This window comes from Arvicola amphibius, chromosome 14 (assembly GCF_903992535.2).
Source record: "Arvicola amphibius chromosome 14, mArvAmp1.2, whole genome shotgun sequence".
Lineage (NCBI taxonomy): Eukaryota > Metazoa > Chordata > Mammalia > Rodentia > Cricetidae > Arvicola > Arvicola amphibius.
Window position 1 is genome coordinate 43,247,576 of NC_052060.1, and position 25,772 is coordinate 43,273,347.

General features: G+C 45.5%; 1 protein-coding gene across 1 annotated transcript in view; it reads left to right on the forward strand.

The window, feature by feature from the left end:
- The first annotated feature begins 2,775 nt into the window (after window positions 1-2,775).
- Window positions 2,776-25,772, forward strand: part of Ppp3ca (protein phosphatase 3 catalytic subunit alpha) — a 288,992-nt gene continuing 265,995 nt past the window's right edge. The window contains exon 1 of the mRNA XM_038311330.1: window positions 2,776-3,446. Within this exon, the coding sequence (XP_038167258.1) occupies window positions 3,389-3,446 (58 nt within the window). The 5' untranslated portion in view covers window positions 2,776-3,388. The remainder of the gene's footprint in view (window positions 3,447-25,772) is intronic.

Here is a 25,772-nt window from a genome sequence, read left to right on the forward strand (position 1 = left end):
TCAGCTATCCCATCACTCTGGTCAGCAAGTCACAGACCACATTAGCTCATATGATCAATACCAGAAACTAATCACACAGACATACCATGGTCTGGCGGGGCAATGGGCTTCCCAACTGGAAAGCTGCTTCCTAGCAATAATTAAGGAAGGAAAAGCATGTATTTTTTTCTTAGTGGATGATTTTTTTTTAAAGAGTGGCTTTCTCTATGTAGAGCTGAAAGTCCGGGAACTCACTCTGTAGACCAGGGTGCCCTCCAGCTCAATGAGATCCACCTGCCTCTGTCTCTGGAATGCTGGGATTAAAGGCGTGTGCCGTCACCTCCCGGTTGAAACGCTGTTTTATCAATGTTTTTAATCTTACTTTTTCTTCGTGAGCAAAGGACATTTCAAAGTCAGTTCCTGGAAACTGAAGTTATCACCCTGAAAATGAGAATTCCTAATGTAAGTTAATCTTTGTCAGTGGGAATATAGAAACAAACTGGGGAGTGTAACGGGCTTTAGGAATAAAGAGAAACCAGGGTGGCTGCCTGTCTGAAGGAACATCTGATTAGCAGGTGCCTTGGCTGTCTGGTTGAGTATAGTTCCCGGTTGATGTGCACTGTACTTAGAGTCCAACTTTACCTAAGATGTGTCTGCATTACAATGCTTACGGAACCAAACGCAGGCGTAAAGCGTATCTGATAATAGGAAGATGTGCTGTAACGTGATCACGATTCGTTTCGCCCCCCACATCCCTTAGCGAGGTGCTGTTCTAGCTGAGGACTGAAGGGTCCGTCTGAAAGGTGTGCCTTTAGTTCCCATCTCTATCATAAAACTTTTTAATGTGGTGGTCACTTTCAGCCTCGCATCCAATTTCAAGGGCGCTTTTTCCTGTGCCCGGTTGCACAGCATCTGTGGGCAGCGTGTGGGTGAGCAAGTCTAGGCCTTGAAAGCAAGTATCCCCAGATAAGGTTCCCTAGTCCTTCCTGAAGCAGGCCCTCTTCACCCACGGGTCTTGGCAAACTCCCTCTCTGCCAGCCACCTGGCCAGGGACCAGCTTCCCAAATCTGCCTTGGCAGCTAGCTCTGCTCTTGACCGGAACGCTGTTCGCAACAACCCCTAAAGGGGGAGATTATACAAACCTCTTGGAGGTAGTTTTACCGTCCCTGAAAATTCCACTGAACTACACGGACTTATGGAAGGACCACTGAATTGCAGAGCTGGCAGCAGAATCTGGCCACAGGGAACAGCCTCCCTTTGCTGGTGGGATGTCCCCACCCACTCCATCTCTTCCTTTGAGTAGCAGGTCTCTACAGGGTTGTTCTGTCTAGTGTCTGCTCCAATTCTTTGAAGCCACACAGTTGTCATACTTCAGCGCCACCAGTCTGCTATTAAAACTTATTTTTTTCGGGTTTGAGTTTAATCTAATCCCTGTCGCCAAAACAGTTCTCCCGGCTCCATCCCCTAGCTTCCTAAAATGTTTATTAGGCCTTTATTGGGCCCACAGTCCAATTCAGGAAATAGGAAAACCCTGATATTGAGGGAATTTGAAAACAGGAAGGATGAGAGTTAGAAATTTTTTCAGCCGTCTTCATAATTTCCTTGCTGGTCCCTGGGGTTGAAGTAGGCCAGGGTTCTAGAACGCTGTATCCAGAGCACTTCCTGAAGAGAACCATCCTTAAACCGGAGCCCTTTGAAAGCAACTAACTGGGACACCACCTTTTCATTATCCGTCCCTTACTTCTTATGAGGGACTGCTGAGATACCTGAGCAAGGCTCCATGGCCCTGCGCGCAATTTGAGCACCAAGTGACTAACTGGAAGGAGCAAGATTTTTAGTGTCACCTATCCCCACCAGTGACTGCTTACACGTGTGAACAAGGAAAAAGCAACCTCTCCTGTGTTTTTCCGACTCCTTTTATCTCCTAGGAGACTCGAGGGCGTCCTGGGGCACTGAGCATAGCCTGGGTCACATAGGCTCCAGTCCGTCTGTCCCCTACCTTGGATAACCAGCCACAGATTCCCATAGCGCCCGAAACACTCTTTCACCAGAAAGCCCCTCTTCCCGTGTACTTGTGCACACTTCCTAACCACTCCACCAGCTCTAACCCCCGTCCACCTAGCCCAGGCAGAGCCGCCTCCCCAAGGTAAGCTGTTTACTCGTCGCCGTCCTGGCGATCCTCCTTGGACAGCTGCGGCAGCCACAGCAGCTGCGCCTCGGCCCGGAGCTCCGGGCGCTCCTCCTTCCTCCCTCCCGGGTCTCCGATCTCACTTCTGCGGGCCACTCACACACTCACAGCCGCCGCCACACACCCGGGACTGTGTGCCGGACCCAGGGGGCGGGCAGGCGTGGTGGCACGCCGCAGCCCAGCTTCTCCCGGGTCGTGCTCCCCGGTCCAGCCTCCCTCCACTCTGCCCACCTCAGGGACACCTGAGCGGCCACTGGGCGGTGGAGGTTGCAGGCCCGGGGGACCGAGTGGCACCCCGGAGAAAACAGAGCAGGAGGCGGGGCGGCACGCAGACCACCGCCTTAGCGGTGAGGGACGCACGCCGCAGCCTATGAGCTTGTGAAACAACGGCGTGGGGGCGGGCCCGGGGAGGCGGGTCCCGAGGAGGAGGTGGGCCCGGCGCTGGAGGCGGGGGCGGCGAGGAGGAAGGGGAGGAGGCGGAGGCGGGCGCGGTGGTGGCGGCGGCCGGCACAGCGGCTGAGGCGAGGTTGTGCCCCGGACTGTGTCCACCGAGCTCAGCGGCTGTTGCCTACGCGTGGAGGAGCAGCGGCGCCGAGAGGCAGAGGAGGATCGCGGGCGAGCGCGGCGGCGGGACGTCCACGGTGGCCGCGGCCCCGGCGGCGGCCGGCGACAATCGGCGTGGGGAAGCAGCGGCGGCCACAGCGGCAGCCGCCTCTCCGCCACCGGGACGCCGAGGCGCGGCTGGCGGCGCTGACATCCACGGCCCTGCCTCTCCTCTCTCGCCCCCGGCCCTCCCCATGTGATCGGTCTTAATCCCGATCGTGTGCGCGTGTGGGGGCTCCATTGCGCGGCGCCCGGTGTCGGTGCCGGGGTGGGTGCTCGCGTGCGCTTCTCCTCCCCATCCCCCGCCCCGTCCCCAAGAATAAAAGAAGAACCGGGAGGCGTGCTCAGAAAATAAATAAATAACCAGCACACACGCGCAGCCCGGAGCGAGGCGGCGGGGCTGGCGGCGGCGGAGGAGGAGTGAAGGCGGCGGCGGCGGAGGAGGGACGCTCGGAGCCGGCAGTAACTTTCGAGCCAGCCCAGAGCCCGGAGCTCCAGCCGAGCGGTTTGCAGCGCGGCGGCGGCGGCGCTGAGTGTCTAGCCCGCCGGTGCGGTCGGGGTGTGCAGTCGGACGGGACGAGCAGCGCGTCGCTGTCCCCCCCCTCCCGGCCGCTGGAGATGTCCGAGCCCAAGGCGATTGATCCCAAGTTGTCGACGACCGACAGGGTAGTGAAAGGTAAGCGCAGCGCCGCGGCGGCCCGGGGTGCACCGAGTGCCGCAGGCGCCCGGCCGCCCCTCCCCCGCCCCGGTTGTCCCTCTCCGGCTCGCGCCGGGGACCTTCTAGGATCTCCTGCAAGCGGCGATCCCCCACCTCCTCCGCCGCGCCCTGCCCCCACACCGCCCACCCGGCCCCAATAGGGGAATTTTTTTCTTTTTCTTTTTTTTTTCTTTTTTTTCTTTCTTTCTTTTTTTTTTTTTTTTTTTTTTGTGGACGGGGGGCGGCAGTTGGCAAATGGCTGTGCGCCTGGGAGGCGGTGGCGGGGGTGGCGGTGGCGGGAGGGGGCGCCCGGAGGGGGGGGTGACTGCTGGCAGGGTGTAGCTGCTGTGACAGAAATAGGAAGTGGGTGGCTGCTCGCGGGCTTGCATGGGATCGGGTTTATGGTTTGCTCTTTGTAGAGGGAGGGGAGGTGATTTATGGCTTTTAAAAAATTAATAGGGCATTTTTATGTGGCCGTGGCTTGCCGCGGACTGGCTCGCCCGGGCACGGTGCTCCAGGCGCTCCATTGCAGCAGTTCCCCGGGCGCCCCCTCCCCCTCCGCGGGAAGGGCCTGCACAGGACTCGCGAGAGAGCGGGAGAGCGTGGGGGGAGCCCAGCTCCGGCTGCCGCGCGCCGCGGGGGCGGGGGGCCGCGGGGCGGCGTGGGGGCAGCGCCAGGCTGCGGACGACCCGAGCCCCCGCCGCCGCCCCGGGATTTCCCTGCAGGCCCGGAGCGACGCGAGCGGTGGCGGTCCTCTGTCGACCTCCCTTGTCACCCGTGGCTGGCTGCCGCCGACCTGTCATTGCTTTTAAAGGGTTCCCTGTTGGTGCACGCCTCTAGGGTGGGAAGCTCACCCCGTTCCCTTCCCCCAAGCTCCTGACACCCCCTTGGTAACGGGCTATTTGATTCTTTTATTGCCAAGGATGACATGTATGTGTACAATTGGCAGAGATGGCTCTGGGTTGCTGGCTAGGAGAAGCCCCGGGGATGCTTGGGGTGAAGAAGGGGACAAAGTGGTTGTCCTTTCTATACTCCTGCGGAGGAGGGATCCCACTCTCCTCACTGTATTCCAATGTGGAATGGGGGAGGGACAGCAGATCCTCAAGGATTAAATAGTGTCACTTATTCTTGGGATTAAGGTACTGAGCAAAGCCAGGATGAGCACCAGCCTGTGCAGAGTATGCCTCTAAAACTGGGGTGGTGTGTGTGTGTGTGTGTGTGTGTGTGTGTGTGTGTGTGTGTTATGAGCAGAGATAGTGTCTTATGCAGCCAGAGCTTTCAGTTAGAGTGCAAAGTGATCAAGGCATTTGCTCCAGGAACACTTAGGTGAAAGTAATCCGGCACCCACTGTCCATCATACATAGTCTCTGGAGTCTTAGGATCCCTTACTCCTTTCACATTTGCTTGGTTTTTAAAGTTTTTGTGTGTGTGTGTGTGTGTTGTTCTCTTTTATGAGAGACTAAAACATCTCCCCTTTTTGTTATATTAGGTAGGATTCATAGTCAAAATAAAGAGGAGATGGTCCTGAAATAAAAAAAAAATCGTTAATAGAGCCCCAGAGACACAACTATCTTTTCTGCAGGCATGGATCCTTATGTAAACACTCCATGCAAATCCATTCCAAAGAACTGTGTTGTGTCGAAGGTGTCTGTTGGCTTAAAAATTAAGACCTTTTTGTGTACAATACCAGAGAATGACCAAAAACTCTGCAATGTATGAAATGGAGGTTTAACTCCAGTCAAACGATAACTTGTTTTCTAGCCAGCTGGGATGCTACTGAGTGTTGGTAGTGAAAACCAGCACCGTGTACACTGTCATGGTGCATTCATTCCCTGTTCTAAATCTCAAACTGTGGATTTTTAAGATGTAAATTTAGATGGACATTGTCATAAAGTAAACTCTGTGAAACTAATGGCTCATCCATTCTTGATGTGTTTACCAGTGAACTTGGCAGAGCCAGGGTCCAGCCGTTTCCTAGCTCTCTTGCCTTATGTTTCAGTGTTGTGTTCTTACAAATGACTTATCCCATTAGTACATTGGCACACCCATAACTCCACAAAATTTTGATTTATGTATCTTTGCAGAAGTGAATTATAAATGTGGGCTATAGATTCAAAATAGGAAACATTAGTCCCCTCCTGCTTTTGACGGGGATCCTACTGGAAGATTTTGTTTATAGAAAAACACATTATTGATGACTCCCGAGTTTAAGGTGGATAGGCGGCCATGGCTTTGGCTCTCTTACGCTTTCTTGCACATTTTAACATTTTATGTCATCGACTTAAAAGTCCTGACACAAGGGTCTGGTCAACAGTTTGTCATTTGTAGGATTTTTCAGGATTAGTATTTTGAGATGATAATCTGTTTTGATCCCCCTTGAATATTATATGCATCTTTAACAAGTAGAAAGCAACGCATATGCTGACTGGGAAAAAAAATCACAGAATTATTTTTTATGTTAAAATATTCATAATATGTGGCAGGTGAAAACATGGCTTTTACTCCAGATTTTCTGAGACCCTCATGGCATCTGTCATTCTTGAAATCATCCCTTAACACAGGGAATGGTTTACCTTTGAGGCGATCTCTGTGCTCTTGAGGCCTTGTTTCCTCTTATAAAAGGCGTCTGTAGCTGCATGTGCTGCAGGAGTAGTCAGATCGGTCCTCTGGCATGCCGTGGCTTTTTCACAGTTATCTTTATTGCTGTGATCTGGATGACAAATTGCTGTTTACGGACGACTCTGCTTGTGGTTTTGTTCATAGTAATATGACAACAGCCTACTGTGGCTCTCTGGATGTGTGCTTCCTGAATGCAACTTTCGAGAGGTAGGTTGAGTGTGAGCGTCAACTGTGGTAGTGTCGAGGCTTGTTCGGTCTGCTACAGCATGTGCAGAGCCTTTAAAGTCAGGAGTGAAAGAGGAATGGTGGCCGGAGAGATGAGCAGCATTCGCTTAGATGACTTAGATGACTTCCAGAAAAAATGGCCTCAACTGGCAAATCTGCTGGGGGTTTATTTGACCCATTCTTAAATTTAAAAATAAATATAAAGTTTTACAATTTAGAGAAAACATTTTGGCATGCTGTTTGTTAGGAACCAGTGCCATCTGATCCATTTACTTATTTATATTTTTGGAGCATGCCCACTGTTTGTTTTGAGAAAGGCTGTATATAGGTTGAAAGTGTGAGGTTCTAGAAGCCTTTCATCGTGCCTGGCTCACATTAGGTCTTAAAGATACACAAAGAATACCGTAATCAGTAGAAGTAAATGGTGCAACTAGCCCCCCACCCCCAGCACACCCTAGGCCCTGGTTTTCTCTGCAGTATGCTTGAAAACTCTATCGCAGCTTCGGTCTCCAGTCACTGTTCCCGTCTGGCTGTCAAGTTTTGCTCCGTGACTGTTAGAAATGTGTGGAGCAGAGCAGACTGTGATGTCGAGTTTGCGGCAGCATTCTGGCTCTGGACAGTTCTCTCATCTCCAAGTATTTTCTAATGCGCCTTTTACCTTATCCCATACTGATGATAATAGGAGACATTTCCGAGTCTGGCAGGCTGTCAAAAGGGAGATTCCTGGGAAGACTCCTGTAGGTTGCGCTCCGTTCTCCTCTGCCGATGTTTGCTTTTTGTTTGTGGGAGATAGCTGCTGCTCTGCCTTCTCTCACCTTTGAACCTGTTGTCAGGTGAACGTAGAGACATTCTCGGAAGATGTCTCAGATCATATAAGCAAGAATGTGGAGGAGTCAGGTAGACTGTTACTCAGTAATTGACGATGCAGGCCCTCAGTTTTTGTAGCAGAGAAATACCGGTGTTACTATTTAAAAAGAAAGCACGAATATGGCATGTCACTAATGGCCATTGTATTTGCACATGGGGGGAGCTATCAAGAAAAACTTTATTCGAATTTATTTTACTTATATTTTAATTAATTAATCTGCCATCAGTCGATTTGTTTCATTTGTCTGGCCTTCCTTTGGAGTAATTCGATTAAATTAATTTAAATTCATTGTCATTAACCATCAGGATATGGTGGGTAGAGTATATCAGCACTGGCTCTTAAGAAAGGTATTTGCTAGTATAGCTAATACCACAGATGACACAGTTCTGACATAGACGGTGTACTGGAGTGAACAGCATACAAATTTATGCTGCTAATTCTAAATTAGGTTGATACATTCAGTAACATTTGCTTTCTGAATTACTTGAAAGTAAATACAGTGTAAATTCAGTGTGCTCCAAACAGTTTGCAAGAGACTGAGACTTAGGGAAATTCCAGTGGTTCTAAATGTTACCACCTTTTTAGAAGAACTAAAGACAATGTTGTTTGTTGCTATTGTTGTTTAAAAGTACAGAAATGAACTTTTGCTTAATAGATACTGTAATTTAAAGGCAGCCAGGAAAAGGCAACAACTTAGCCGCCTTAGAATCTAGTTAATGAGATTTTGCTGACATTGATAGAAGGTAGAAATTACGCCATTTTCAATCAGTTTCTTCTTTATGAGCTGTTTAAAATGGTAATTATAGCCATGGAAAAGTATGACTTTGATGCTCTGCAGTCATCTTTGGCAATTGTCATCTTAGGTTATCTCTGATCTTCCTGTGCCACCATGTAAAGTTGAAACTAATTATAAAGCCAAAGAGTCCCTTTGGAGTGTTGTTTTGGAGGATAGCATTGTTCCTGTTCCGGCCTTTAGTGAATCTAGTTCACCATTGTGAATTCTTAGTGAGATTGTGCTGCTGGAAATTCAGGAATTATGAAGGTAGGCAAGGAATGACTCAGCGGCGCATTTTATGATCATTAAAAAATAATTGTGTCCGATTTTCAGCAGTTTACTGGTACGGCAATCGCTTGATATTTAAGAGGGATATGATGAGATCTTGAATTCTTCTGTAATTGTAGGTTATGTGTTCTAACTTCACAGACCGCTTTTCTTCCATTGTGTGTGGGATAAAGAAGGCAGGCGTTTCCTTGGCAGCGGGTAATTACTCATTGCTGACACCAGATTACAAATGACAACATGTTATGTGTGTTCAGGTCACTCTAGAATGGTCCCAATAGGTAATATTCAAAGCTGTGCTACTGGCCCCCAGCAGTGGTGTGTATCGGCATTTCTCCATAACTAAAGACAGGGAGGTAGAGTTGGTGAGATGGTGTAGGTGAGACCAGGATGCAGGTAAGCCAATGGCATCTGTGAAAAGTGGCTCCTTTTGCTTGAGCGTAGACATATTTTTTGTGTGATCTAGGATCTTACTGCATTTTCTTTCCCATTTGCTTTCCTCCACCACGAGCTATGCAGAAACATACTTGCTATATTTCTGTATTAGCAGAGATAGAACCTTCTGCGGCTTTCTTTTAAAGTGTGTAACCAGTTGTCAAAATAGTACACTGTGCTGAAAAGTACTTTATCTCGAAGTTGTGCCGCAAGTCTTTGTCTGGATTACTGACAACGACACTCTCCACTGCTGCTGTTGTCCGCGAGTGTGTTCATTTCCAGAGGAATTTCAGGAAAAAGCATCACCGACGGACGCTATTGCTTTTTTTTTTTTTTTTTGGATGTAGTCATCCAATGAGAGAGAGGGAAATGAGATAGGCCCTGACATGGGATTTTGGACTTGGAAGCTAAGTCTTTAGTACTTCAGCATTTTCTTTTGTATTATTTTGTAGGACTTCCACCTCATGTATGAAATTATCAGTTGCACTTCGTGTCTATAGGAAAACATATATTCCTCCCCAATGAGGGATTCTGAAGAGTCTGGTGTACCATCAACTTGGGGACCCATTCATATTGCTAGGATGTCAAATCCATCTTCAGTGTGTACTAAGGTAGCAGAAACCAGAGACCCACTTAAGCAAGTAGCAATAGATTATGAAAATGCTCCATCTTTGAAATGAAGGTAGATATTTTGGAAACCATCATAGGAAGGAGTAGGGGTGCCCAATTGCTTTGTCACCCACAGATGTGCTGGGTCATGCTCACCGATAGCTACCCTGGGATGTAAAGGCCTCTGGGTTGCAGATTGAACACAACAGGAATGGGACTTTGTGTTTTTCTTTTTATTCCCTAATCCATGCTTTGGCCTCATAGCAAAATACACTGCAGCTTGATTTTTAGGCGTTGGGTTTGGTTTTCTGTGAACTTCAGTGTCTTGCAACTGGAAATGTTGAATATGTCTGCGGAGGATTAAGGTAAACGAGTTGCTGTCAGAAATTTCTAGATGCTGCCTCTGCTCTGTGACACACTGCCTCACTGTGGCTGTCAATTTCAGACATTTGTCTACAGTTAAAACAGAAAGAATTATTGTTGGCCTTTAGAGAGAAAGAGAGTCGTGTGTGTGTGTGTGTGTGTGTGTGTGTGTGTGTGTGTAAGTTAAGAAAAATAATTTCAAAGAGCCATGAAGTCTTAAGACACAATGGGAGTCGCTTTCCACAGCAACTGTGTCTCCTCAGCTTTCTTTTCTCCTTTGGGAGGAATTACTAGTTCTGATTCAAAATGTGCTTTTATTTCTAAGGAATATCGAAATACTTTGGAAATTGCAGTACATTAGATCCTAACCGGTTTCTTCCATTGCTGTATGTATTTGGAAGTGCATAAAAGTGATCAATATTTGCGTTCAGAGTTTTGTTTTGAGAGCTTGTTCCCTCAGAACTGTGGTGTTTACCACAATGTGTTGCCTGTTATATTCCCAGTAAATACTTGGTTAATGATTGAGCCCTGCAGAGTTTTCATGTGTCATCATAAGCTATAAACAGGGACAAATTATGTGCGTTTTGAGTGGTTTTTTTAAAAGTTCTGATTCCTTGGAAATGGTTATACATGGTGCCTGGAAAATTCCTTCTTCAGCCCACTCAGGAATGGGAGGATGAGAAGGTGATTGGAAGCCACAGCTGTGCTGAGGGTGGTTTTCTTGCTTGGCCATTTGAATTGGCCATGTCTGATGATTTAAAAGTTCATTTTTTTTTAAAAAAAAAACCTGAATTTGAACTTTTGCTAGAACTTGAACACTGTTTTGTAATATTTCCTCTTAAAGCAATCATTTTTTGATGTTTGAGAGGATGTTGTTCATCCTATACTGGATTTATTGGTTGATTTATTGTGTCACCAGGCATTGATTTCAAGAGAAAATGACCTGATAAATATTGAAAGGGGAAAAACAACAACAATAACAAAACCAAAAACAAACCCTCCTCTGTGTCCATCTGAAATTACTGTTTTCTGTGGTGTCTGTAACTCAGAAGTGCCATTTTTGCCATTGGGGCTTCTTTGCCTTGAAATGCCACTGGGCAGCATCCAGCTGGAAGATGTATGGGCCAGGAGAAGTTGAAAGACTACAGCATCAGCTCTGCTGAGTCCTCGTTTCTGTCGAGTGGGCTTTGAGCCATCTGTTGACATTTGTTTTTAAGAATCGTGTAAGCAATGCCATTTTATCAGATTAAATTAAAAGTGTTCTATGCATTCTCTTAAAATGACAGGGCCTCAGTCAGCATTTGTGATGCTTTTTACAAAGTTTTTTTTTTTTTTTTTTTTTTTTTTTTAAATGATGAAGTCTATCCTTGTTGGTTTCGTCCATACGTTTCTTGGGATCGCAACTGTTCTTTTGGTTACTCAATTCAGACATTCAGTTTTCACTTCAGACTTCTCTCTTGCACCTCTCCTGATGGCTGAAGTCAAAGGACTCAGCCCAACTCCTGCACTGACCACCTCGTTAGGCACACGTTGCTGCCATGATTTGTGAGGTGTCTGCCTCCCCTCCTTGGGAAGTGGAAAGCCCTACAGCAATGGTTCTCAAGCTGGTGGTCCTGACCCTTTGGGGCTGAACAGAGGTCACCTAAGACCATCAGCAAAACACAGATGTTTATGTTACAATTCCTAACAGTAGCGAATTAACAATTATGAAGTAGCAACTAAAATAATCTTATGTTTCCGGGGTCACCACGCCATGAAGTGTATAGCAGTAGGAAGTTTGAGAACTACTGCCCTAGAGAGGGGGTCCTGCTCTGTTTGTCTTTGTTTACTCAACTCTAGCAGAAAGACTGTTACACTACGGGAATGTGATTAATTGTTGTGTGTATGGATTCATAGGCAAACTCTGAGAGGAATTTCAGGTTTTAAGTTGTGGGGAGTTCTCTTTTGAAGTTTTCTTCAACTTTGTCAAGATTGACTTGCAGACATCTGATAATGTCTTGGCTTTTGTAAGCTACAGTTCCATGGATCCCTGTCAGTTAAAAGGTGCAGAGAAGGCCGTGTACGTTGTTGAGTGATGGAGCACCATCCTAGCGTGGCCAAGGCACTGGGCTGCATCCCTGGCACTGGGGACGGGGAAAGTGTATCCATTGATTTTCCTCAGCGGTTGATGGTTGGTGGTGACTTCACATAAATAATGAAAGCAAGTTGCAGGAAGGCCAAGCGGCGAGCAATTGTGAGGCCTCGCTCACACAGTGATTGGTGTACACATGCAAACGTGTAGCTGTGAGTGTGCAAATTAAAACAGACGCAGGACAACCCACATTTGGATAGGATGTGGTTGAGTACAAACCCAACAATAATAAACTTTTGGTACCAGTGTAGGAGCAATCAAGGCTGCACACAATTCTCCAGTACCTAAATAGCCTTAGAAGAGCTCAGCTATTGAATTCACACCACCTAGGAGTCCTAGGAAGTGAGGTGTCTGCCCTAAGCCCTTTTCACAGATGAGCTGGGAACCTGAGCCAGCCACTCGGGATTGTATGTCTTCTTCAAGCAGGTCATCCGGGGCTCTCCATGCTCCACTTTCTGTTTGGGCTAAAGTATGGGCTCAGATAGCCTGAGGTCAACTCTGTTTTTTCATCCCAGGGCAGTTAAGATGAAAAGGAACTCCAGTGGCCCGTGTATAGTATTAATATTGTATTAATATTATTTTCTGTATTCACCATCAGGAAAGGAATCTTTCTGTTGCTCTCACTTCAGGTCGGGATGCTGCTTCTTAGGCTTTGTGTAAAACTTAGGAGTGTGTTGAAAAAGCGAGCTCCGGGGTGATGAAAGGACTGTCAGTTGTGGCCAGCGCAGAGAGATTTGGGATTCTGAATGAGGAAAAGCCAGGTTGCATTTTAACCAAGGACTGGAGTTTTAGGTTGCCTCTGTGTGTGGGGGATCCTGCACAGATGAGCCAGTGTTGGGAAGCATCAGGAATTTAGGTCACAAATTTAAAAAAACAAACAAACAAACAAAAAAAAAACAAAAAACCAGGTTAGGGTATTTAACACCAGAATAGATTATTTTGGCATTTGAGAACCAAATCATTCTGACCTGTTTTGAGTGTAAATGTGAACACATATACCAGAACAGTTTGAATTTTGAGGTTTTTAATACTGGAGGTAGCATTGGGAAACAGCTCACGATCTGGCAGAGCCCCACCCTTCTTTATATTTTTATCTCTTAGTCTTATTCAGCTCTGGGTCTGACAAATTTGAGTCTCGCGGTTGGAATGTGCAGCCCGATTTCGGCTGAAGCCAGTGCTGACGTGGAACCCCTGTCCGGCCTTCCTGATGGATGGGGCACACTGCCATCGCAGGCACAGATCAAGTGAGAGGGATCTCCCGGCTTCGTCAGGCTTCTTACTCACCCTGCCATCCGGGACCTTTCTGCCTGCGAGAAAGGCTTTCTCCTGTCTGCCGTCTGATTTCTCTAAAACTGCATTTGTTGTGTTCCAAAGACTGCTTTATCTGTTTTCTCTGAGACAGCTTGTTCCCTAGTAAACCAGCACCCTTGTTCATCGGTCCTGTAACTGGTTAGCCATGCAGGGTAGTTTCTAGGTCATTCCTGTATTTTATCAGTCGGCCTTTAAATCCAAGTCAGGGTATTCGAGTCCTTGAAAATGGAGGCATTAACCAAGGTTGATCCTGGCCAGCCTGCTTTCATGGTACAGCAGCGCCTTGAGTTGGGTTCCTTCAGATTGGTTTGGGGCTCTGCTGTACCTGTATGCTGGCCTGGAAGCTGCCTGAGGCTCAGAAACTTCTCAGAAATAGGTTGTGTCCACCGTGCCGTGTCCCTTGACTGAATAAGGATTGCTACTGTCGTGATATTCTAAGCTTTGAAATTCCTTTTATCTTCTCCCAGTCCCTTGCAGCTTTAGGGTGTCTAGGACTTAATCCCCGTGAGGAGGAACATCTCCGAACCTAGCAAGTATTTGTGTCTCACCCGTGACTTCCTACAGCCTTCCATTCATAATGCGGGCAAGTGACAAAGATGGTCCTGATAGCATAGCAGCCTGGTGGCATGAGAGGCACATCCCTTGATTAATTTCACAGCTCTCCAGAGTGGCAGATTAGCATCCCACTTGATGGGAGCCACTGTGCCCAACTGGAGGGCTGTGGATCAACAGCTCCGAAGACCGTTCAATTTCATTACCCAATGGATTAAATGTGATTTGATAATACATCTCACTGAGATTTGAAGCCAGCCATGGGCTTGCAGCTGTGGTATCAGAGAATGTTACCATGCTAATGCTGCTCCGAAGTATTAATTACTGATAACGGTGTACAAACATTTGTGGTTTTTGTTTTTGCTTTTTTATTTGTTTTTGTTTTTTGACACAGGGCTTCTCTGTAGCTTTGGAGCCTGTCGTGGAACTAGCTTTTGTAGACCAGGTTGGCCTCGAACTCACAGAGATCTGCCTGCCTCTGCCTCCCAAGTGCTGGGATTAAAGGTGTGCGCAACCACCGCCAGGTTTGTACAAACACATAAGTGTTTCTTCACAAGTTGATTCAAGTTCCCCATGAGAGGGTGCTCTTGTCTGTGTCCTGACCAGAAGCGATGGAGCCCCAGCTATACCATATGAATGGTGGTGGGTAAGGCTCATAGCCTGCAGCCTGCTTGATCCTGTTTTAAATTGTGGTGTATTCTAGTAGTATTCCTGGAAACTATACTCTTATTTCCCTGAATGTGTTGGGTGACAATTCATTAGACTCCATAGTCTACCTTGCTAGTGCACCAGGCAAGTGACGGTCAAGTCTGGTCATCAGAAAGGAAGGGAAATCTTGGTCCTGCAGTAGGAAGATACACCTCTGAGAGCCAGGCCTATACACACAGTAGAGCTTGGGACATGAGGTGGGAACATCTGGGGACATTTCCAGGTTCCTTACAAAGTCACATCTCCACTGCATCCCCAACAGCTACCTTGTGTGGACTTCTCTGATGAGTTATATGTTGAGAAAAATTGATGTTTTGAAACAAAACTTTCAGACATGGCATTAAAACATAATTTAGTGAACTTAACAAATTTTCGTTATTCTTAGTAGATTCTGATGCCCAGTTATCTCACGACTCAGGAACCCCCCTTTAATGTTTCCCTCCTCTTTGTAGACTGCCTTTCCCCCATTCCACTAGGATACATTAATGGCCTGTGGTAGGTAACAAGGCTTCACCTGTTGAGTGTAAAGTGGGTATTGGTCACTTATCAAGATGTTTTTGAATCCATCCATGTTGGCTTTTGTAGGCATCCAACTTTAGTGCCCACCCAAAGTGACTTTATATTATGTTCTGGGGCCCAGGTTAAACTAGGCAGTTTGCAGTGGTTAATGCCCAGTGTAGAAGACAAAAGTCAATTTCGCATGGTGACGTAGTCATGATCACTTTTCTAGAAGAAGGTGTCCCACACCGTGGGAGCACAGGAAAGACAGTGGTTGACTCTCTTCAAAGGCTGCAATTCTATTTTTAGCAAAAGGAAAGAGAACCAATCTCAGTTTTCCTGGCTAGGTTGGGTGACACCAAGTTTATTTTATTTTCAATTAGATGTGCCTCAGTGTGTGTGTATGTGCCTGTGCCTGCCCGCATGTGTGTATAGGTGCCCAAGGGAGGCAGAGGCTTAGGATCTCCCTGAGAAGGAGCTACTGTAGCACGGATTCTGCTTGGTCTTAATAATAAAAACTCAGCCAGCTATCAGGAGTTAATGGTGAAGGATCAGAGGAGCACAGTGGCCAGCCACTAGAGAGTTCTCACCTCTACCAGTGTTCAGACCCAAAGGGCGCTCCTGTCCTCAAGCTGCCTCCTCAGACTGCTTCAGACTGCACTGCTCCTCAGACTGCACTGAACTCCTCTTTCCTCCCACCTTATATTCTTCTCTCAGCCATTCATATCTTTGCCCAGCCATATCCTGTCTCCACCTCCCTGGTGCTGGGATTAAAAGTGTGTGATACCAAGTGCTGGGATCACCTTTGTGTGAGCTCTTGTTCTCTTTTAGACTGGATCAGTTTCGGGTAGCCCAGGGTGGCCTTGAACTAAGAGGGGTTCGTCTGGTCCCCAAGTCCTGGGATTAAAGGTGTGTGCCACCACTGCCTGGCCTTTAGTGACTTAGTTCTGCACTCTGATCTTCAGGTAAGCTTTATTTGTTAGAACAAAAGCAAAATCACTACAAACTATACCCGGTTAGTTGTGTGCTGTCTGATGTGGGTGCTGAACACTGAATCAGCGTCCTCTGCAAGAATAGTACCCTTCATCACTTGCCATCCCTATAGCTGTGTTATTTCTGAGTAGAGGGGATTCCAAGGGAACTGGGAGGGAATGGGAGTTTGTCCCTGGAGTTTTGCAGTTATTCTAAGTCATGAATGTGTGTGATAAAACACAATCGTGGGGTGATTTTAAAAGTCAGCTATGAGAGAGAGAGAGGAGAGAGAGAGAGAGATATTTAGCTGGAGGTATTAGTGCATTAGTGCACGCCTTTAATCCCAGTGCTTGGGAGGCAGAGACAAGCAGGTTCTTGTAACTTTGAGGCCAACCTGGTCTACACAGAGTTCCAGAAAGTCAGGGCCAGACAGCGAGACTTCATCTCTAAACAAACAAACAAACAAACATTCAAGTAGGGAGATTTTTGTGAGATGTCTGTCTACCTTACCATCCTCTGCCTCTGCAAATACTTGCAGTGAAGAGGCAGCATCAGAACTTGGGAGAGGTGTTAGTTCACCTCTGGATAAAGCTCAATTTCAGCCCTGCATTCTCCATATGTCGTGACATGTCCCGGCAGGAAGCCATGTACCATGTTGAATTCATTTTTTCTCATTGAAAGAAGCGACGGTGCTAAGTTTGCCAGGTTGGGACAAGGGGAGAGATTACATGCAGCAATGCCAAGCCTGGTGCCTGCGCAGAGAGAGCCTTGGGTGTAGGGTAGGTGCTGTTGCTTTGTAGACAGCTCCTTTGAAAGCCCAGCTTTCAGCTTCTAGATGTGCTTTACATTAGGTATGTATTATTTCTTGCCCACCACCTCTCCGGATGGTCCACAGGGTCCGTTTGCACCGGCCAGCAATGGTTCTCTAGTGTTCAGGTGTGTTCCCTTTAAACAGGTGGACGGTTTGCTCCATGGATTGACTTCTCCGCTTTGCTCGCAGCTCCTCCAGATGGAGGCCTGCGTGTTGATGTTCTCGTATCTCTTCCCTCATCCTCTCAGGCCGTCTTGTTTCCTCCAAGTCATAGGGCTGATGACTGCCTGTCGACTGATGACTAGCACATCTATATTTAAAACCTGTTTTTTTCCCCCCTCTGGAACGATTTCTCAAGCCCTACGACAGTTGCTATGTATGGGTGTGGCACAAATAAAGTGGGGGATCTGCTTGGTGTTTCCTGGCCTGGTGACGTTGCCACCGTCCTTCCAGCCAGTTAAACATGTCACTCCGTTCAGACCCTTTAAGTTCTGCAGTCCTGTTGCAGCAGCCTTCGAATACCGCTCTCTGCATTCACTCTGTCTCCTGTATATGAATTTTCTCACATTGTGTCTACAGTGTGTGTGTGTGTTTAAATGAACAGGTTATACAGGGACGTGTAGCTCAGGCTAGCCTTAAACTGGACGTGTACCGAGAATAGCCTTGAAGTCTGGTCCTGTCTTCTTCACTCTACCTCCCTAGAGCAGGGATTACGGGCTTGCTCTACCATGGCCCATGTATGTGATGCTGGGGACTGAACCCGTGGCTTCATGAGTGCCACCCAGCACTGTACCTACTGAGCTATAACCCTACTCCTAACCATTTATTGATTTTTGTTACTCATATGTAAATATCATATGCTTGATCCTTATGAATATATGAAATCTGAAAGTATTTATTATACAGCGCATGCTACTTTCTACTGAAATCATGTTGTCACGTCGTGAAAGTGTCAGTCCCCAACTACAGAGAGAGGGCGTCTTTATTCATGAATGTGTTGAGATTGTCTGTTGTCTATAAGATAAAAGGTGACTGAAACCTACTAACCTACCTTTAATTAAAGCATACGAATGTGGCCCTGGGAATTGGGTCCTGTCACCGAGTTGCAGCCCAGAGCATTTTGTCTCACTGAGGTACCCAGGTTGGCTTTGCAAATGCCATCCCCCTGCCTCAGCTAGGATCACAGCCCTGAGTCTTCAGTCCTAATGCTGAACTAAACTTTTCACATCCAGACCAGAGCTTCTATGGATACCTGTGAGCTTTTCCCTTTACAAGTCTGCACCTCCTGGACCCAGCCCTGTGCTGTCTGTCTGTGATGCACACAGCCTATAATAGGTGTTTGCAGCATCTTTCCCCTCCTTCACTGCGACTTCTCTGGGCTTTTCTACACACTCCACCTCCCAGTTAGGTAGGGCGATGCCTTTTTCTTCTTAAATCAAAAGGAAGGAGATACTCATATATGTATATACATAGATATCACAGAAATGGCGATGCTGGCATTTTTCTCAGTATCATGCACCATCTTATCCTATCTTCACAGAATTTTCATATGATAAATTTATAAGCCTGCTAGGCCTCCTTTATTGTAGACTTTGTAATTTCTGTATAATTCTAAGCATAACAACAACTCAGTTGGATTTAATCTTGCTAAACTAATTAACTAATTTAATATATAATTTTTATTTTACTGTGAATTTAATTAGTCATTTAGTATTTTTGTTGTTATTCATGTTTGAGTAGATTTGTCTGAGACTTTACCTAAACCTGGCTACCAAACTCATTTTCAGAGAAAACAAAGATTCTCAGATTCCTATTTCAGGTTCCATACATATAATATTGGAAAAGATGGGAATGTGAAAAGTAGAAACTTGTAGGTTTTGTTTGAAAAACAGAAGGGGGAAAAGGAAAATAACAGTTCACAAAAAATGAAAAGAGAAAAAAATTGGAGGTGCTTGGGTCGTCATTGCTCTGGGAGTCTCCGTTACTTAATTGGTAGCTTTTTCTTTTTCACAACTTTGAAAAGATACTTTCAAAGCTATCTAGGGAGACGGCTCATTTGGTAAAGGATCTGCTGCACAAACCTGAGGCCCTGAGCTCTCAGCCCCCGCACCCAGGGGGAATCCAGATGTAGCGAGGTCTATGGAACCCGTATTGGATAGGACATCAGAGACAGATGAGGAAGATGTCTGAACATTGGTCTCTGGGTTACACATGTTTATGTACAGGCATGCACACGCGTGCCTGCTCATCTGCTCACATGGACACATACCCCTCCCACACACATCAAGTCCAGTGACTTCCTTCTGCACACTGTTATAATCGCAGAGAGTGGCAAATGGGTCTTCCAGGCCAAGGACTGACTAGGTTGCTTCTCATTGGTAAGTGTCATGCAGTCTGTTATTAACCTTAACTCTGGGAGTGAAGGCTTTATTAGTTTGTCTGCTTCTTTGCTTCTTCACAGGCTCTTGCTCAGAGTAAACCAGTGACAAATAAGTGACTTTATGGCTTCTGAACTTTTGTTCTCTAATCATGAATGATGTTTTGAAGCCCTTTGAAGGAGTGTGGTTTTATTCCCAAGTACCCTGAATACCCACTACAGTGAGCGGGTCCTTGACTGAGTGTTTATACAGCTATGACTCCAGTAGCCTTGGCTACAAACCCTGAACTTTCAGCTCAGGGACACTTTGAAGAGAAAGCAAAAAGTTCCTTTATGGGTGAAAATAGACCTTATGCATGCATTTATTTTGAGACAGGGTCTTCTTTTGAACAGCGATGTTTGTGCATTTGTTGACATGTGTACGTACATGCAGGTGTCTCTGGAGGCTTGAGCGGGGGATTGGGTCCCTTAGTTCTAGATTTCCAAGTGGCTGTGAGCCCCCATTGTGGGTACTAGGAATTGAGCTTGAGTCCTCTGCAAAAGTAGGATATTCAACTCGTCAGCCCTGAAATAGGGTCTCTTGTTGCCCAGGCAAGTCTCATGACTGGCTGTGTAGTTAAGAATGACCTTGGACTTCTGATTCTCCTATTTTTCTAGTGCTGGGATTTCCGGCACAAATCAGTGTACCTGGTTTATACAGTTCTGGGGGATAAATCCGAGGGCTTCCCGCATGCTAAGCAACCACTTTTACCTGAGCTACGCCCCCAGAGCGGTACTTGTTTTTATATAAAGTTCAGTTGGTGTTGTAATTCATTTTTAGTGTGTATTGGGGGGTATAAGATGGGTGGGGTGTATTTGTCTCTGTTTTAGAAATAACCGAAGCTCATGAATAATATGACTGGGGTATAAATTAGGGTTTACTGAGTCCACACGTGAAGGAGGTGCCTGCTATGAGATATACTCATCTGAGGCATGTTTGTCGGATCTTGAGTTTTCCCTGTTGCTGAAAACTGAATCTAGTGCTGGTTACTGCACACTGCTGGCGTTCACTGCAGGGGCCTTGCTCTCTCAGATGCATTTCTGTGTTTCTGTCACCAAAGCAAAGAAAGGAAGCCGCACAGAGCCAAAGTGAAAGCCACTTCAAGGAGGAGTCACATGAAACATTCTGAGGAGGGAGTCATGTGGTTTCATTGTAGCATTTTTAGATGCAAATGTGAGCTGTTTTGAGATCAGAAAAATTTCATTTACTACTTTCAGGATTCCGGGACCCATTGAGTGCAACCGCAGTTGTGCTTTTTAACTGAACCTTTCACACTTGTTGAAGAAGAGGGCGATGGTGATGCTCCTGACTTCTAATGAGTCATCCGAGGCAGGTAGTTGGAGAAGTTTGTTTCTTGAGCCTCCCAACTGATAAACATTTCTGAATTAGCTGAAGCTAGTTGGACTGATGTTTCAAAATCCCACGGTTAAAGCAGTTGAGCAATCCCATGGTTGAAGTGGTTGCAAGTCACAGGTGAAAGAGAAGGTGCTCACGCTCCTCCCGGATCCTCAGGTCTCTGCATTTTAATAGTTCCGATTTCTTACTGGGCCTCTTACTTTTCCCGGCTTCATGGTGAACTTTGCATGTGGGAAAATTTGTTTCCTACTGTTGTCTGCACGGGGTCATGTTTTCTTTTCCTCATTTCCCTCCCAGTGTCATTTGGTTTTGTGAGCTTGAACTTTATTATGACTTATTTTTTGGTTGTGTATACAAGTATTTGTTAATATAGAGAATACAACTTTTGAATAACTTGAATTTTGTTTTTCTCAAGACAGGGTTTCTGTGTGTAGCCCTGACTGTCCTAGGACTCACTCTGTAGATCAGGCTAGCCTTAGACTCAGAGATCCTCCTACCTCTGCCTTTGCCTTTAATCTGCTGGGATTAAAGTTATGTGTCACTACCACCTGGGTATATCTTGTATTCTTAAGGAGTACCACTTAAGGTATGGTTTATTGACGACTCTGGCTTTGTTAATTTAGATTTATTCAACTCTAAGATGTTTATGTCTTGGAAAAACAAAATAAATATTATAATTTTCTTACTGTGGCCCTTTAATACTGAAGTCAGGTCTTTCTTGAAATAAGCCTTCCCTTATAAGGATGCTGATAATAAGACATGACTGTATCCAGTGTTTATCATTGTATACATGGATACTTTTACCATATCAGGAATATCTCAAACAACCAGTGACTCCATACTCCAGTGGATCTACTTATGAACACAGTGAGAAAGTATGAGAGAGACACTTGGGTGCCTTTTCCAAAAATGTGAATTTAGTTCCTGGTTGAAGAGTAAGTTTTAAAGTAGGAGATTAGAAGCAGGTGGATCTCCATAAATTCAAGGCTAACTTGCTCTATATACTGAGTTTCAGGACAAAGCTAGATAGTGAGGCCTTGTCTCAAAAAGGGGGAGGAGGGATTGGGACGAGGCTCAGTGGTAGAGTACTTGCCAATTGATTGACATAAAGAACACCCCTCCCTTGAATCCTCTAGTACACTGTTTATGAACTTATTTCACTGATTTTGCTATATTCTGACCCAACTTGGTCGAATAGTGTATTTGACTACACTAGAATTTTTCTTACTGGAGAAAGACATTTCTGGGTCTCATTCAGTTACCATATGGGATTAGAATCCATTGCATTGAACAGAAGTACCACTTCTTATACCATTCTTTACAACTGTCATTGAGAGATGGAAACTGGCTTTGATGGATGCAGTGTGTGTGTGTGTGTGTGTGTGTGTGTGTGTGTGTGCGTGCGTGCGTGCATGCAGCTCAGGGTCATACGTGTGTTAGTTAAGTGTTCTGATCATTGAGCCATATCCCTGGCCTTTGGACATACGTAGCTCAGGCATGTCTTAAATGCCCAAGCCTGCCACCTCAGCCTTCCCAGGACTGAATGTTGGGTTGTACTAGCCTCAGTGTTTCTCTTACTGACTTCCTCTTTTGCTTTTCTGCTGACAGCTTGTTGTAGTACTAGGGTAACGCTTTGTCCTTCCCAAGGCTTCCAACTGTGAAGTTTGGTGAATGATGTGATTTATTTCCCCAGTGATGGAATTATCAACGCTAATGTATATTTTAAAATGATTATGTAATTATGCTGCAGATGATAATGGTACCATCTGTTCTTATCTGAACTTCTGTCCTACGGGGAGAGAGTTCCAGAAGTGACATTTGCTTTTGATTATTTGGTGTGTATGTTACTGCTCTCCTCAACTCCTCTTGGGTTTTGTCAAGTGAAGAGGGGATGGGAGGAGAATGTGTCACTTGTAGACGCAGTGTGGCTCTGGCTGTGTTGTCTTGTCCACCCAGCCTGCCATGTTGTCATGTGACCACAGCCTTTTTATTTATCCAGGGCATAGTATCTGTGGTAGTTTTCTGAGTGCTCCTTGTTGCTGTTTCTGAGAATCTAGTTTTGAACCCTTGGAGAGAGATCATGGAGGGGGTGCTCAATCTTCAGGATTTGTCCATATCTCTTTCAGTTTGCCTTTCCTTGGTAGGAATTAGACTCTTTTGGCTTAAAGTTTAGTTGATGACTTGATTTAAGGGGTGCTCAATCTTCAGGATTTGTCCATATCTCTTTCAGTTTGCCTTTCCTTGGTAGGGATTAGACTCTTTTGGCTTAAAGTTTAGTTGATGACTTGATTTAATGTCAAGTGTTTTCCCAAGTACCACTTCTTGTTATTCCCGATGTAGTTTTTTGAGGCAGGTAAGATGCAAACCCCGTCTGATGTTTGAATTAGAGAAGTTAAAGGGTTTGTTCATGGCTACAAGGCCAATGGGCAGCGAAACTGGGCTTCAAAGTCAGGCCCGCCCCCTACTTTGAAGACTTTGCAGTGTGTGGAGGTGAAAGGATCAGACAGCTGGCCTCACATACCTGTGCTGCAGAGTGGTTACCCCTTCCCACACTTCATTTTGCTCCCTCGAGGAAGCATTTTAAAGCAGACACCAGACATCATGTTATCAAATGCACAGACCTGTGCAATGGGGCTCATGTTTCCCTCCGTAGCAAAGCTGGAGAGTGAGGCGTGGTGTGCAGAGGAAATGGGGAGAAGACATATTTTTGCCAGTCTTGGTTTGATAATTGATTAATAAAATTCAGATAAAATAATGACTGGAGAGTACCGACTCTGGGCTAGGAACAATCACTCATGCCTAATGCATCTTGGTTCATTAATTTACAATAGCCCTATATTCTATAATCTTGTCTTCTGGGCCTAAATTGCTTCTCAAAATTTTATCTATTTTACATAAAAAATGAATTATTATCCATTGTCTTGAACTGTGGAATTTTTTCCACTCTGTCACTTTCCGGTGAGGGTCTTCTGAGGCGGTCTCTCTCTTGAGGTCTTCTGAGTTCATTAAGGTGGATGTCGGTCCAGTACTTGGGGGCCGCCAAGGAACTGCCTTTCTCCCTGAGTTCTCCTATGGTAGAAGAGTCAGGGGGTCTGTCTGGGGTTGATCCCACACATGTCCTCCTCTCTTGTAGTTATATCACCTCGAAGGTGAAGATTCCCACATGCACGTTTCAGGGAGACATACTTCCGATTATAGCAATAGCTATTTGCCTGCATTTTGGCATCAATTACGGGTATCTATTTTTTTATGGGCATGATTAGGCATGCTTTTGCTGGCACAGGAAAATGTGCTCTGTGAAGAAAGTGACTATTATTTACTTAACATTTAAGCAGAAAGCCTAAGTGTGCTCAACAGAGCTCATTTGGCAAGGTCCTAAGGCCGGAATATTGAAGAAACGAATGAGAGTTGTTTTCGGTCTTAATATGGGTTTAGAGAAAAGGCCAGCCCTCCGCAGGGGGTGGGACTCTAAATGGACTTTATGGTTGAGACATCCTCTCTTGCGACAGCCACCTTCTGGGCAGCTTGTTTTTCCTCTTTCTTCAGAGCGTTGCTGTCGAAACACCTTTCTTTAGGTCACTTGCTGCCATTTGTCTCTGCAGTTTTTGTCTCGTTTCTGTGTAAAATTAAACTTTCCCCCTCTCCTGTTTGACGCTCCCTTGGTACGGAGCTCTTTTCATTTTACTAGTCCCATGATGGAGGCCAGCTCACCTGTTCTCAGTATGCTTGCATGGATCTCCCCTTTCATGGCAGAAGACAACAAATGGATTCTGCTTCTTGGCCCTAGAATGAAAATTAAAAACCGAAAAAATGCATCACCTCATAGAAGGTGGAAGTGAGCGTCATCCAATGGGTGTTTTGATCTCTGTAAATATTTTGAAGCCTCAGGGCAAGAGTTGCTTTGCTTGTTTATTGATACAACAATGCATTCTAAGGGAACGCCCAGCACTGAGTTGGCCTTGTGTTTGTTTCTTCCTATAAATGTATGTGGTTTCTGAACCAAGTCTTTAAAAGAACACCTTCGAGGCTAGTTTGGTTTACAGAACCAATTCCAGAACAGCTAGGGGCACACAAAGAAATCCCGCCTTGAAAAAAAAAAACAAAACAAAAACAAAACAAAAATAAAAACAACAGCCAACCCCCCCCCCAAAACCAAACCAAAATCATTACCACTACTACCAATGGTATCCGCGTAACTTCGTGAGTTAGTTATACCTTCGTCTGTCTTTATTTCATCGTTATATTAAAAAGAAGGAAATCTGCTATGATGGAGTCCATTTGTGTCATCTATAAATTATAGGTTAGCCAAGTGAAGCACAGTAGGTCACGTGGATCACCGGTGCATATAAAAGCCCAAATCATGTCTATTGTATCGCGATGAGTCATTTGACCAAACTGATACAAATCAGAAAAAGCTTCCTTGTCATGTGAGTGAGGACAAGCAGGTGTGCACCTCAGTGTTCTTCCTCCCACTTCTGGGGCACTGTACCCTTAGCAGGTTTACAGCCAGCCAGGGTTTTTCCATGGTAGAATACACACCAAAGATTCAGACTTAGCGTATAAGCTGGGGTCCGTCTGAATATCCCATTCAAGATATTTTGTGGTTATGATCATCTGTTTCAAAATGCGATTTCCCTTAATCACATAGTATTTTGTCTGCATTGAAATAAATAAGTGAACAGTTGTGTTTCAGTTGGTATAGTTTGGGTGACTTGTAGGGAACGCTACCTCCTTTCTGCTATCTCAGATATAAACTGGAATTTAGAAGTTGGGAAAACCCTAACCCTGCTTCTTGAACATAAGAGGTATAATGATGCTGGACAGGTGTTAATTATGAGTGGTTCCTATGTCATAGATTTGTTACCCTAATTGTTCCTAGTGTTAATGATTATTATTTATTTATTTTTGGCTTGTTAACCTCCTGTTCATTGGCTCCTGTGGAAACAGGCTCTGGTAGAGGGAATTTAAATATATAGTGTTTTATGTATCATGAGGGTTAGAATTTTCCCAGGAAGGAAGTGCTGTTTACATTGACGTGAGAAAATTGAAGTAAAGAGGTTGAATGAATGAACCTTACCTGATACACATGATGCTACAGACAACTTTAGTTACAGGAAACTTTAGTTTCCTTGGGTCTATTGTATGGCGCTTAGTAGGCTATATGTTTGTATTTAAAATAGGTTTGTTGATGAAAACGTAACCCTTTAATGCTTAAGCAGTGTTCAGCAATCAGTGCTCTCTCCCTTTTGTATAAAGCTTCCTGTAAATATCCCTAAATGACTCTGAACTCAAGCTTTTGGAGTCATTGGAAATTTTACTTTTCTGCCTTACCTTGCTCCTTGCTTGCAGGGATGGATGGGGCTACTCTTC